Here is a 13,455-nt window from a genome sequence, read left to right on the forward strand (position 1 = left end):
CTCTGTAACTGTGTGTGTGAGAGAGACTGTCTGCGCAACTCTGCGACTGTGTATCTGAGAGAGAGAGGCTGTCTGCGCGACTCTGTGACTGTGTGTTTGTGTATGTGTGTGTACGTGAGAGAAGCTGTCTGCGCGACTCTGTGACTGTGTGCGTGCATGAGAGAGACTGTGCGACTCTGCTACTGTGTGTGTGCGTGAGAGAGACTGTCTGCACGACTGTGTTACTGTGTGTGTGAGAGAGAGAGAGAAAGTCTGTCTGCGTGACTCAGTGACTGTTTGTATGTGAGAGAGAGAGACTGCGTGACTCTGTAACTGTGTGTGTGCGAGAGAGAGACTGCGCAACTCTGCAACTGTGTGTGAGAGAGAGAGGCTGTCTGCGTGACTGTGACTGTGCGAGAGAGAGAGACTGTCAGTGCGACCCTGCGACTGTGTGTGTGCATGAGAGACTGTCTGCATGACTCTCTGACTGTGTGTGCGTGACTCTGTGACTGTGTGTATGTGAGAGCAAGAGACTGCGTGACTGTGACTGTGTGTGTCTGAGAGACTTTCTGCATGACTCTGACTGGTGTGTGTGTGTGTGTGTGTGTGTGTGTGTGTGTGTGTGTGTGTGTGAGAGAGAGAGACTGCAGGTGTAACTGTGACTCTGTGTGTGCGAGAGACTGTCAGCGCGGCTCTGTGACTGTATGTGTGCGAGAGACTGCGCAACTCTCTGACTGTGTGCGTGCATGAGACAGGCTGTCTGTGCGACTCTGCGACTGTGTGTGTGCCTGAGAGAGACTCAGCGACTGTGTGCATGCGTGAGACTGTCTGCGCGACTCTGTGACTGTGTGTGTGTGGGAGAGAGACTGTCTGCGCGACTCTGTGACTGTATGTGAGAGAGAGAGACTGTGTGACTCTGTGAGAGAGGCTGTATGCGCAGCTCTGTGACTGTGTGTGTGTGTGTGTGTGTGTGAGAGAGAGAGAGACACTGTCTGCCCGACCCAGCGACTGTGTGCGCGCGTGAGCCTGTCTGTGCGACTCAGCGGGTGAGAGAGTGTGTGGACATGTGTTTGCCTTTAAATCAGAAATCATTGTGAATACCGGCGTGTCGTTGCCCTTGTGCATTTGACGAAGTGAAGTGAACCGGGCTTGCAGTCTTTGTGTTGACACTTCCTCGTTCCCAGAATCAAATTATTCATTAACTGAGTGAACGGCCTGGACTCTGAACTAAGCAGGCATGGGGGCTGGGCCAGCACCTATCTCCCCATCTCACTGTCTCTCGTCCTACTGCAAGACATCTGTGTGCGTGTCTTTTTTATTATTATTCATTCATGAGATGAATGCGTCACTAGCTAGACCAGCATTTATTGCCCATCCTTCATGGCACAGAGGTCAGTTAAGTCAGCCATGTTGCTGTGGTCCTGGAGTCACATGTAGCCCTGACCAGGCAAGGATGGCAGTTTCCTTCCCTAAAGGACATTAGTGAACCAGATGGGGTTTTCCTGACAACAATGGATTCATAGTTATCATTAAATTATTAATTCCAGATTTTGCATTGAATTCAAATTTCACCATCTGCTGTGTCAGGATTTGAACCCTGGTCCCCAGAACACTAATTGGGCATCTGGATTAACAGCCCAGTGATAATACCACTAGGCCATCACCTCTCCCCTGAATGGGGAGTGGGATTGGATTAGTGAGCGAGTAAACTGGGCCAACAGAGGTAGATACGTAGGATGGGTCAGAGTCTGGAGCAGAGTGAGAATTGGAGAAGGGGTGCTTTAGAACATAGAACATAGAACAGTACAGCACAGAACAGGCCCTTCAGCCCACAATGTTGTGCCGACCATTGATCCTCATGTATGCACCCTCAAATTTCTGTGACCATATACATGTCCAGCAGTCTCTTAAATGACCCCAATGACCTTGCTTCCACAACTGCTGCTGGCAACGCATTCCATGCTCTCACAACTCTCTGCGTAAAGAACCTGCTTCTGACATCCCCTCTATACTTTCCACCAACCAGCTTAAAACTATGACCCCTCGTGCTAGCCATTTCTGCCCTGGGAAATAGTCTCTGGCTATCAACTCTATCTATGCCTCTCATTATCTTGTATACCTCAATTAGGTCCCCTCTCCTCCTCCTTTTCTCCAATGAAAAGAGACCGAGCTCAGTCAACCTCTCTTCATAAGATAAGCCCTCCAGTCCAGGCAGCATCCTGGTAAACCTCCTCTGAACCCTCTCCAAAGCATCCACATCTTTCCTATAGTAGGGCGCCCAGAACTGGACGCAGGCAGGAGCTGATGGGGACCACACGCTCCAACAGTCTGGCAGAACTGGACTCTGCATTTACTACAGCTCATGGAGCCTGGCTTTCTGACTGTGGTCTGCATTTGGAACTAGAGACCAATTCTGGCTTCCGGAGCCGGGTGTGTGTTTGAATCATTGAAGATTAGAGTTGGTGGGAAGCTCGTGTTTGGTGTTCCTGTATTTGGATGCTATCTGACTCCTGAGGTTCCTGAAAAATCTTTGTGCTCGGTTTATGGATGAGCCCCCCAGCTCAGGGTGCCAGAGCAGAACCACAGGTTCTACTGGGGACTGGCTGCTGGATATTTGAGTAATCGATATTAGGAAATATAGTGTTGCAGTTTGTGAACTTTTCTCAGTACTGTCCTCCTGTTTGATATCTCAAGCTGCTATCTGTATTCGCCTGTCTAGTTTAGTTGGTTGAGATAGTCACAGCTTTCTGTGATGTCTCTGATAATTTGTTATATGCTCTACATTTAGCACAATGGAAAATCAGAGAAATGTGCATTCTTAGACATCTCACAAATAGCCAGAGAAAACCCCACTCTCTCTCTCTCACGCTCTCACGCATACTGTCTCTAATTTCTGCATACTCCATTTCACTCTCTCACACATACACTGTAACTTCCACAAACCCTTGCATGCATGCACATTCTCTGTCTCTTTTGCTGTCTCTCACACGTATGTTCTCAAACCCGCACACACACACACGCATACACGCGCGCGCGCACACGCCCTCCCTCTCACACACGTGCTCACGCCCACTGGAATCCTTAGTGGTAGGGGCGTGGAATGCATTGCCCGAGAGTGTGGAGCCGGCCCCATTAGGGGCATTTAAGTGGCTATTAGATAGGCATATAGATGATAATATGAGGTAGTGGTGGAGGTTAGATAAACCTTAGGTTTAATGTAAAAGTTTGGCACAATATCGTGGGCCAAAGGGCCTGTACTGTGCTGTTCTGTTCTATGTTAGTGTGAAAACAGGCCAGTCAACCTATCGAGTCCACACCAACCCTCCATGGAGCACCCACACAGACACATCCACCCACCCCACCCTATCCCTGTAACCCTGCATTTTCCATGGCTAAACATAACCTGCAGTCCCTGGACACTATAGGTAATTTAGCGTGGCCAATCCACCTAACCTAAAATCTTCTGGACTGTGGGAGGAAACCAGAGCACCCAGAGAAAACCCATGCAGGCATGGGGAGAATGTGCAGACTCAATATAGTCGCCCAAGCGTGGAATCAAATCCAGGTCCCTGGCCCTGTGAGCAGTGCTAGCCAGTGAGCTACCTTAGTGCCTGAATCACTCCTCCCTTTCTCTCTCTTGCTCTCCCTCTTTCGCGCTCTCTCTCTCCTCCCCCCCCCCCCCCACACCTCGCTCCCCCCCCCTGCACATACCACTGCTCCATCTTTCTCTCCCCTGACCATGCTGTCTGTCTCTCACTTCACCCCCTGCTCATGCTGTCTCCCTTTCTCTCTGTCTCCCGCTGTCACACAACATGCAGCCCACTCTGTGTAGACAAAGATAGATAGAGGGACAGGTAGTACTGGGGAGGCAGGGAAGCTACAGAAGGATTTGGTCAGGTTAGGAGAGCAGGCAAAGAAATGGTAGATGGAATACAGCGTGGGAAAGGTGTTAGGTCACGTGCTTTGGTTGAAGGATAGAGACGTAGATTATCTTCTAAATGGGGAGAAAATTCAAAAATCCAAAGTGTAGAAGGACTTGGGAGACCCCGTCCAGGATTCTCTTGAGAGAAACCTGCAGGGAGAGTCAGTAGTTAGGAAACACATGGAGGCGGCACGGTGGTTCGGTGGTTAGCCCTGCAGCCTCACAGCACCAGAGACCTGGGTTCGATTCCAGCCTCGGGCAACTGTCTGTGTGGAGTTTGCACATTCTCCCCGTGTCTGCGTGGGTTTCCTCTGGGTGCTCCGGTTTCCTCCCACTGTCCAAAGATATGCAGGCTAAGTGGATCGGCCATGAGAAATTGCCCGTAGTGTTCAGGGATGTGTGGGTTGTAGGGAGATGGGTCTGGGTGGGATGCTTCAAGGGGCGGTGTAGACTTGTTGGGCCAAAGGGCCTGTTTCCACCCTGTAGGAAATCTAATCTAATCAATGTTGACATTTATTTCGAGAGGACTGGAATACTTTGGAAGATTTTTAAAGCTCCAGTTATTTGGAACATTATGAGCAATTTTGAGCCTCATCCCTCAGGAAGAATGTACCAGCCCTGGGGCGGGTTCAGAGGAGGTTCACAAGAATGATCCCAGGAATGAAAGGCTTAACTGGGTCTATGCTCAATGGAGTGTAAAAGGTTGAGGGGAGGATTTAATTGAAACCTACGAAACACTGAAAGGTCTGCACAGAGTGGATGTTGGGAAGATGTTTTCATTGGTAGGAGAAACTAGGGCATGAGCGCACAGCCTTAGAGTAAAGGGAAGACCCTTTAGAATGGAGTTAAGGTGAAACTTCTTCAGCCAGAGAGTGGGGTTTCTGTGAAATTCACTGCCACAGAACACTGTGGGGGCCAGATCATTGAGTATATTTAAGACAGAGATAGATAGGTTTTTGATTGTCAAGGGAATCAAGCATCATGAGGAGATAGAAGGAGAATGAGGTTGGGAAACTTTACAAGCGATGGTTGAATGCTGCAGCAGACTCAAAGGGCTGAATGGCCTAATTTCTGCTCCAACATCTTATGGTCTATTGAGGCCTTATAAACTAACCCTTGTATTTCACTCTGTATAGAGCATTAAGAAGTGTCTGGCTTCAATCAGTGACCAGTTGGACCTTAGCACTGAGGCTGGGAGCGCTAGAAGCAACATCAAGAAGAATCGATACAAAGACATTCTGCCGTGTAAGACCCTTGTATTTTGAGGCTGAAAGGTGGTTTTAAACTGGGTGCTAGGTGAAGGTTAAGTGGTTGTGGGGACTACAGTGGGCAGGAGGAGTTGCTGCAGTTGGCACATCAGTTCTTGAACAAGGGTTGAGGAATCCCAAAAAGTGTGTGGTGGGCCGCCTTCTTGAACCGCCGCACTCCCTCGCCCCCTGTGGTGTAGGGACACCCCACGTAGTGCCCCTTTTGGGAGGGAGTTCAAGGATTCTGATCCTGGTGACACTGAAGACACGGCCAATTTCGTTCCAAGTTGGGATGGTGTGTGGGGGGTCTTCGAGGGGAAGCTACAGGGGGTGGTGCTCCCACTGCATCTGCTGCCCCTCATGCTTCCAGGGGGTTTGTGAGGTGCTGTTGGAGGAGCCTCGGTGAGTTTGCTGCAGTGCATCTCGTAGATGGTACACACTGCTGCTGCCACTTGTTGGTGGAGGGAGTGAATGTTGGAGCTCAGCCAAACATTCCTAATGTGACCATCTGCCATTGTGTGTTGGTGGTGGAGGGAGGGAGCCTTGAAGGTAGGGAGGAGTTGTGTCATTTGAGTGGGAGTGGTGCTGTTTTGTATCCGGATGGTGTTGAGCACCTCGAATGTTGTGGGAGCCACACCCATCCAGTCAAGTGGGGAGTAATCCATTGCACTCCTGACTTGTGCCATGTCAATGGTGGGACAGACTTTGGTTGGTGAGGTGTGGTGTTCGGGGTCACCAGGGGAGTTACGGCATGTTTGCTGGCAGCATCTGAGGAGTGACGAACCGTGCTGAACGCTCACAAATATCCAACCCCCCCTTCACCTCTGACCTCTATGTTGCAACACCCACACCCCCCTCTCAAGGCAGTGCGTGAACCGAGTGATGCCACGGTCAGCGCACTGGCTGTTTGCTTGGCCCTGACACAGTGGCTGGGTTTACAGAGGCTCCATAACAGATCCTGGCACACTTCAGTGACCAATGGTTCCGAGCTATGGGGAGGACTGGTACTGGGAGAAGGAAGGTACAGATTAATCCTGATCTCTCATGATTGTGTTTTTTGGGGGGCGGGGGTGCGGGTGCCGTGGGGATTTGTGCATTCCTCTTTCAGATGACCAGACCAGGGTGCCTCTGACGCTGCTCCAGAATGAAGGATACTCTGACTACATCAATGCCAACTTCATCCGGGTAAGACCCGGCATTACACGTGCCAGGGAGACCACTACTTCTAGCCTGATGTCAAGGGAGGGGAATAATTAGGATTCCAGGACTCTGAGGGGAAGGGTGCCCCAATGATTCGGAGGGGTTCAGAGGGATATGGGCCACCGCATTAGGTCAGTTGGTAAAACTGGTCAGCACGGACGAGTTGAAGCAAAGCGTCTGTTTCCATGCTGTATGACTTTGAGTATCAAGTGATTCTCCGAAAGTCATGTAACCTGTAATGGCCCCCAGTTGACCTTTGCTCTGCAGACTGGATGAAGAGCAAAGGTCAGGAACATTCTCGGAAACACAACAGTGCCCAACATCTTTTCGCTAGGGTCAGCATTACCAAAAATGCACGCAGTGTTGGCATTGACCAGGCCTCCCTGTGTTTGAACATGGCTTGCTGGCATCTAACCTGGTGTGGAGTAGTTAGGCCACAAGACCCATTGAGCCCCTTCGTCATTTAGTTAAGGTCAGTGTGCATGGGACTATGGTCTCAGCCTCACTCTGCCCAACCCCCTTCAATGTTGGACTACTCAAAATTCAATCACAAAAGTACAAGATGTAAAGAGTTCTCTTGTGCGTGAGCACAGTAGATGTAGGGTGGGATTCAGTGACAAGGGGACACCGCTGAGGGGGAGTCAGCGCCGAGGGATTGGGCACTGTCGGGGGTCGGGGGTCGGGGGGGCGCGGTATCGGCAGCGAGGGAGCAGGCGCTGTTGGGGGGCGTTGACACCGAGGGAGCGGGTGCTGTCTGGGGGGAGTCGGCGGCGAGGGATCAGGCGCTGTAGGGGGGCTCAGCGCCAAGGGAGCAGGCGCTGTCGGGGGGGTGGGGGGTCGGCACTGAGGGAGCAGGCACTGTCGGGGGGAGTCGGCGCCGAGGGATCGAGCACTGTCGGGGGGGGGTGGGGGTCGGCGCTGAGGGAGCGGGTGCTGTCGGAGGGAGTCGGCACCGAAGGAGCGGGCGCTGTCGGTGGTGGGTGGGGGGTCGGGTCGGCGCTGAGGGAGTGGGTGCTGTCAGAGGGTAAGAGTGACCTTCCATTGTTTTGTCCACTGCAGGGCATTGACGGGGATAAGTACTACATCGCCACCCAAGGTCCCCTGGGGCAGACTGTTGTGGATTTTTGGAGGATGATTTGGGAATATCAGGTCAAGGTGAGATCCTAATATTTGCCCTGTTGCCAGCCCGTGCCCCAGTGTGGGGCTGTTTGATCGTGATGTGCGTCTGCACTGGAGGGCCATGTCCCTTCCATCCCACTATCCCTGCCCTTCTAATTCAGACTTCACCGCCTGGAACATTGACAACATTGGCCACTCAACCTTCATCCTAACTCTGGCAGCAGGGGCGATGGATGCAGAGGCAAAAAGTGGGTGGGGGGGTGAAGGAAGCCACCCACCCACCACACACCCTGGGCCAAGTTGGACCGCAGAAAATTGCCCCTGGTGTGAACATGAAACACACGTGCTGTGCAAAGCAAAGCAGGCACCCCAGAACAGGATCCATTGTTACCCTGTTACCCATTGCCCCAGTGCCACTCCCTGCCTTTGTCCCCTGGTATCGCTGTAGCCCATTTCTACCCAAATCCTCTTCCAATGTCTCAACTGAACCTACCCCAACACATTTCCAGGCAGTGCATTCCACACCCGAACTACTCACGGGGCGATAGTCTCTCCTTGCTTCTTTTGCACACCATTTTAAATCTATGCTCCGCTCCTTTCGCTCTTTTCCAGGTAGGAACATCTTCTCCCTTCCGAATGCTTCCGGCTGCCATTTGGAATTTTTTGAAAAACCGCCATCAGATCTCCCTCCCTCAGCCTCCTCCTCTCCGACTTCCTCAATCTGTCCTCATCACTGATATTTCTCATTCCCGGAACCATTCTTGTGAATTGCTTCTGCACTCTCTCTGTCTGTCTGTCTCACTGTCTGCCACTCTCACTCTGTCTGTCTCTCTGTCTCTCTCGCTCTGTCTGTCTCTGTCTGTCTGTCTGTCTCTCTCTCTCCCTCTGTCCCTCTCTGTCTGCCTCTCTCGCTCTGTCTGTTTCTGCCTCTGTCTCTCTCGCTCTGTCTGGCTCTGTCTGTCTGTCTGTCTCTCTCTCTCCCTCTGTCCCTCTCTGTCTGCCTCTCTCGCTCTGTCTGTTTCTGCCTCTGTCTCTCTCGCTCTGTCTGGCTCTGTCTGTCTGTCTCTCTCTCTCTCTCTCTCTCTGTCTCCCCTGTCTGTCTGTCTGTCTGTTTGTCTCTCTCTGTCCCCCCCCCTTGCTCTGTCAGTCTCTCTCGCTCTTTCTGTCTGCCTGTCTCTGTCTCTGTCGGTCTGCCTTGCTCGCTCTGTCTGTCTCTCTATCTCTCTCTCTCTCTCTCCCCCACCTCGCTCTGTCAGTCTCTGTCGCTCTGCCTGTCTGTCTGTCTCTCTCTCTCCCCCCCTCTCGCTGTGACTGTCAGTCTCTCTGTCTGTCTGACTGTGTGTGTCTCTCTCTCTTTCTCTCTCACTCCCCCTCTCGCGCTCTCTCTCTCTCCGTGTCTCTCTCTCTCTCTCCGTGTCTCTCTCTCTCTCTCCGTGTCTCTCTCTCTCTCCGTGTCTCTCTCTCTCTCCGTGTCTCTCTCTCTCTCCGTGCCTCTCTCTCTCTCCGTGCCTCTCTCTCTCTCTCTCCGTGCCTCTCTCTCTCTCTCTCCGTGCCTCTCTCTCTCTCTCTCTCCGTGCCTCTCTCTCTCTCTCTCTCTCCGTGCCTCTCTCTCTCTCTCTCTCCGTGCCTCTCTCTCTCTCTCTCTCTCCGTGTCTCTCTCTCTCCGTGTCTCTCTCTCTCCGTGTCTCTCTCTCTCCGTGTCTCTCTCTCTCCGTGTCTCTCTCTCTCTCCGTGTCTCTCTCTCTCTCCGTGCCTCTCTCTCTCTCCGTGCCTCTCTCTCTCTCTCTCTCTCCGTGTCTCTCTCTCTCCGTGTCTCTCTCTCTCTCCGTGTCTCTCTCTCTGACTTACTCTTCGGTTTTTATTGCAGGTGATTGTCATGGCGTGCCGGGAATTTGAGCTCGGAAGGGTATGTGAGGAGCGCACCAGGGATGTTGGTGGGAGTTGGGGGGAGGAACTTTCAGGCCTTTCTGACAAGGCACAAGAGACCTTGAGTCCTGCGAGTTCATGTTTCCTCAGCCTCCCTCTGCCTTCAATGGCCTGCAGCTGTGTCTGTGCATCCTTGCTGCTTTTCTGGGGATTGGCCTATGCGCCAATGGTCACGTTGCCCACTTGTGGCCCATTCAGCTGTCATAGCAGCAACTTGGAGGCCACTCAGCCCCATTCTGTAGCATTGTGTCCAATCTGACTGTGGGCCCCGACCCCCACTGTCCCATCCATTGCTCACCTGCACGCCCCCCCCGCCCCCAAGAGAACTCGCCACTCCTACATCAAAAAAAAAATCTCTGACTCAGCTATGAATGTATTTGCTCACCGGCCCACTCCCTCAGCTCTCTGCAGGCAGGAGAAAATTACCTCCCCCCAAACTCCAGCAGAAGGAATTCTTTCTCATCTCCATTTTCAATGGGAGACTCTTCATTCTGAAACCCTGCCTCGGTCTAGATACCGCTGCAAATAGTGAGGCGGGGGGAATGGGATCGATATCCTCTCATAACCTACTGCCACCCCCTCAGGATCTGATCTGTTTCAATGTGATTCCCCACCCCAACCCCAGCTATTCTAAGCTCCAGTGGGGCAGTTCCTGACCTGCTCCCCCTCCTCTCCAAGCAAGATGGACATGTTTCCTTCAGGGAATCAGATGAACTTGGTCAAACTTTAGACCACAGTCCGGTCAACAAGGTTCCCAACTTCAAACATGTTTTCAAACCCTCTACACCACTCCCTATCTCTGTCACCCCCCTCCAGCCCCCTACACCCCCTCCCTATCTCTGTCACCCCCTCCAGCCCCATACACCCCCTCCCTATCTCTGTCACCCCCCTCCAGCCCCCTACACCCCCTCCCTATCTCTGTCACCCCCTCCAGCCCCATACACCCCCTCCCTATCCCTGTCACCCCCCTCCAGCCCCCTACACCCCCTCCCTATCTCTGTCACCCCCCCTCCAGTCTCCTACACTCCCTCCCTATCCCTGTCACCTCCTCCAGTTCCAACATGCCTCTCTATATGTGCTCTCCTCCAAATCTAGTATCTCTTTCTTTCCGTCACTGAGCACCACTTTCATGCTTTCACTCGTTTCCTGCCCGATCCTCTCCCTGTATCAGCCACTCTCCCACTGTCCTGGGAGTGCTTGATGGAGGGACAGTGTAGAGGAAGCTTTACTCTGTATCTTACCACGTGCTGTCCCTGTCCCTGGGAGTGTTTGCTGGGTGGGACAGTGTAGGGGGAGCTGTACTCTGTATCTAACCCCGAGCTGTTCATGTGCTGGTGTTAATTGGTGCCTCATGACATTTGGAAGTGCGCTGCATTTGGGAAGCTGTGCCTTTCACTTTCTGACTCTTGTCCCACACAGAAAAAGTGCGAGCGATACTGGGCAACCGAGGAGAAAGACATTGTCGTCTTTGGACCCTTCACTGTCACTCATGTGAGTTATTGTTAAAAACACCAAGTGACCAGCTGTTCGGCACTGAGGGTGGCACTGTGCTTCGAGGTCCTTGTCACCACCTCGTAGCTTCTTTCCCCCATGCCTCATTATCACTCTGTATCCCTCTCTCTTTCTATGTCTGTCCCTCTCTCTCGCTTGCTCGCTCTCTCACTCGCTCTCGCTGTCTCACTCTCTCGCGCTGTCACTCTCTACCTGTCCCTGTGCACCTCTTTCTCCCTCTCCCTTCCCCCCTGCATCTCTGTCTTTGTCTCTGTCTTCCCACGCTCTCCCTGCATCCCTCTCTCCCTATCTCCATTCCTGCACCCCCTCTTCTCTCTCCCTCTGTCTTTTACTTTTTCTCACACTACGTCTCTCACTCCATCCCTGCACCATCACCCCTCTCTGTCCACCCCGCTGCATGCCTCTCTCTCCCTGCATCCCTCTGTCTTTCTCCCTCTCCCTGCATGCCACTCAGTTGCTCTCTCTTTCACACTGTGACCCCCCCCACTTCTGCCTCTGCCTGCACCACCCCACCCACCCGCGCACTCTCCCTCTCTCCCTCTCTCTCTCTCTCTCACACACACACACACACACACACACACACACAAAACACACACACACACACACACACACACACACACACACCTCCCCACCCCTGTGCCCCCCCCCTCGCGCTCTCTCACCTGCTGTCTGTGCATGCCCCGCCATCTCTCTCTCTTGCTCTACCTCTCCTCCTCCTCCTACTGCTCAGCTCTCTATCTCTCCCTGCTTGCCCCCCTCTCTCTGTCACTGCGCCAACCTCCCACCCCTCTCTCATTAAAATCCATGCATTTCTCACTCTCCACCCCAGTGCATCCCTCCCTCTCACTGCCACGTGCACCACCCTCACTTTCCTGCTTTCTCTGCCCCACTGCGTCTCCCCTCTCTCTCTCCCACTCTGTGTGCGCTCCACGTCTCTATCTCTCGCTCGTTGTCTCTTCCCCATGCCCCTCTCACTCTGCTGCATCACCTCTCTCGCTGGCTGTGCTCTCTCTCTCTCTCTCTCTCTCTCTCTCTCTCTCTCTCCCCGCATGCTTCAGTCTCTTTCTCTCTTTCTCTCTCTCTCTCTCTCTCTCTGTGTCTCTGTCTGTGCCTCGTGCTCTCTCCCTTTTTGTTTGTCTTTCTCTGTCTCTAGCTCCCTCCCCCCATCGTTGGCTCTCTCGCGCTCCCTCCCTCCCTCCCTCTCTCTCGCGCTCTCTCCCTCCCTCTCTCTCTCTCGCGCGCTCCCTCCCTCGCTCCCTCTCTCTCTTGCGCTCCCTCTCTCTCTTGCGCTCCCTCTCTCTCTTGCGCTCCCTCTCTCTCTTGCGCTCCCTCTCTCTCTCGCGCTCCCTCTCTCTCTCGCGCTCCCTCTCTCTCTCGCGCTCCCTCTCTCTCTCGCGCTCCCTCTCTCTCTCGCGCTCCCTCTCTCTCTCGCGCTCCCTCTCTCTCTCGCGCTCCCTCTCTCTCTCGCGCTCCCTCTCTCTCTCGCGCTCCCTCCCTCTCTCGCGCTCCCTCCCTCCCCCTCTCTCGCGCTCCCTCCCTCCCCCTCTCTCGCGCTCCCTCCCTCCCCCTCTCTCGCGCTCCCTCCCTCCCCCTCTCTCGCGCTCCCTCCCTCCCCCTCTCTCGCGCTCCCTCCCTCCCCCTCTCTCGCGCTCCCTCCCTCCCCCTCTCTCGCGCTCCCTCCCTCCCCCTCTCTCGCGCTCCCTCCCTCCCCCCCTCTCGCGCTCCCTCCCTCTCGCGCTCCCTCCCTCTCTCCCTCTCTCTCGCGCTCCCTCCCCCCTCCACCCCTTGCACTCCCTCTCTCCCCCTCTCTCGCGCTCCCTCCCTCCCTCTCTCTCGCGCTCCCTCCCTCCCTCTCGCGCTCCCTCCCTCCCTCTCGCGCTCCCTCCCTCTCGCGCTCCCTCCCTCTCGCGCTCCCTCCCTCTCGCGCTCCCTCCCTCTCGCGCTCCCTCCCTCTCGCGCTCCCTCCCTCCCTCCCCCTCGCGCTCCCTCTCGCGCTCCCTCCCTCCCTCTCTTTCGCGCTCCCTCTGGCGCTCCCCCTCGCGCTCCCTCCCTCCCCCTCTCTCGCGCTCCCTCCCTCCCCCTCTCTCGCACTCCCTCCCTCCCCCTCTCTCGCGCTCCCTCCCTCCCCCTCTCTCGCGCTCCCTCCCTCCCCCTCTCTCGCGCTCCCTCCCTCCCCCCCTCTCGCGCTCCCCCCCTCGCGCTCCCCCCCCTCGCGCTCCCCCCCTCTCGCGCTCCCCCCCCTCGCGCTCCCCCCCTCGCGCTCCCCCCCCTCGCGCTCCCCCCCTCTCGCGCTCCCCCCCTCTCGCGCTCCCCCCCTCTCGCGCTCCCCCCCTCTCGCGCTCCCCCCCTCTCGCGCTCCCCCCCTCTCGCGCTCCCTCCCTCTCTCCCTCTCTCTCGCGCTCCCTCCCCCCTCCCCCCCTTGCGCTCCCTCTCTCCCCCCCCCTTGCGCTCCCTCCCTCCCTCCCTCTCATGCTCCCTCCCTCTCTCCCTCCCTCTCGCGCCCCCTCCCTCCCTCTCGCGCTCCCTCCCTCTCGCGCTCCCTCCCTCTCG

General features: G+C 54.9%; 1 protein-coding gene across 3 annotated transcripts in view; it reads left to right on the forward strand.

Annotated features, from left to right (window-relative positions):
* ptpn18 (protein tyrosine phosphatase non-receptor type 18) overlaps window positions 1-13,455 on the forward strand; it is a 48,143-nt gene that overhangs the window by 13,438 nt on the left and 21,250 nt on the right. For 2 of the 3 annotated variants that reach the window (XM_048526061.2, XM_048526059.2), the window contains exons 2-6: window positions 5,038-5,146; window positions 6,257-6,333; window positions 7,408-7,503; window positions 9,335-9,373; window positions 10,813-10,884. In XM_048526061.2, the coding sequence (XP_048382018.1) occupies window positions 5,038-5,146; window positions 6,257-6,333; window positions 7,408-7,503; window positions 9,335-9,373; window positions 10,813-10,884 (393 nt within the window). The remainder of the gene's footprint in view (window positions 1-5,037; window positions 5,147-6,256; window positions 6,334-7,407; window positions 7,504-9,334; window positions 9,374-10,812; window positions 10,885-13,455) is intronic. The other variant, XM_048526060.2, reaches the window with a different exon arrangement.

The sequence above is a fragment of the Stegostoma tigrinum genome, chromosome 49 (genome assembly GCF_030684315.1).
Source record: "Stegostoma tigrinum isolate sSteTig4 chromosome 49, sSteTig4.hap1, whole genome shotgun sequence".
Lineage (NCBI taxonomy): Eukaryota > Metazoa > Chordata > Chondrichthyes > Orectolobiformes > Stegostomatidae > Stegostoma > Stegostoma tigrinum.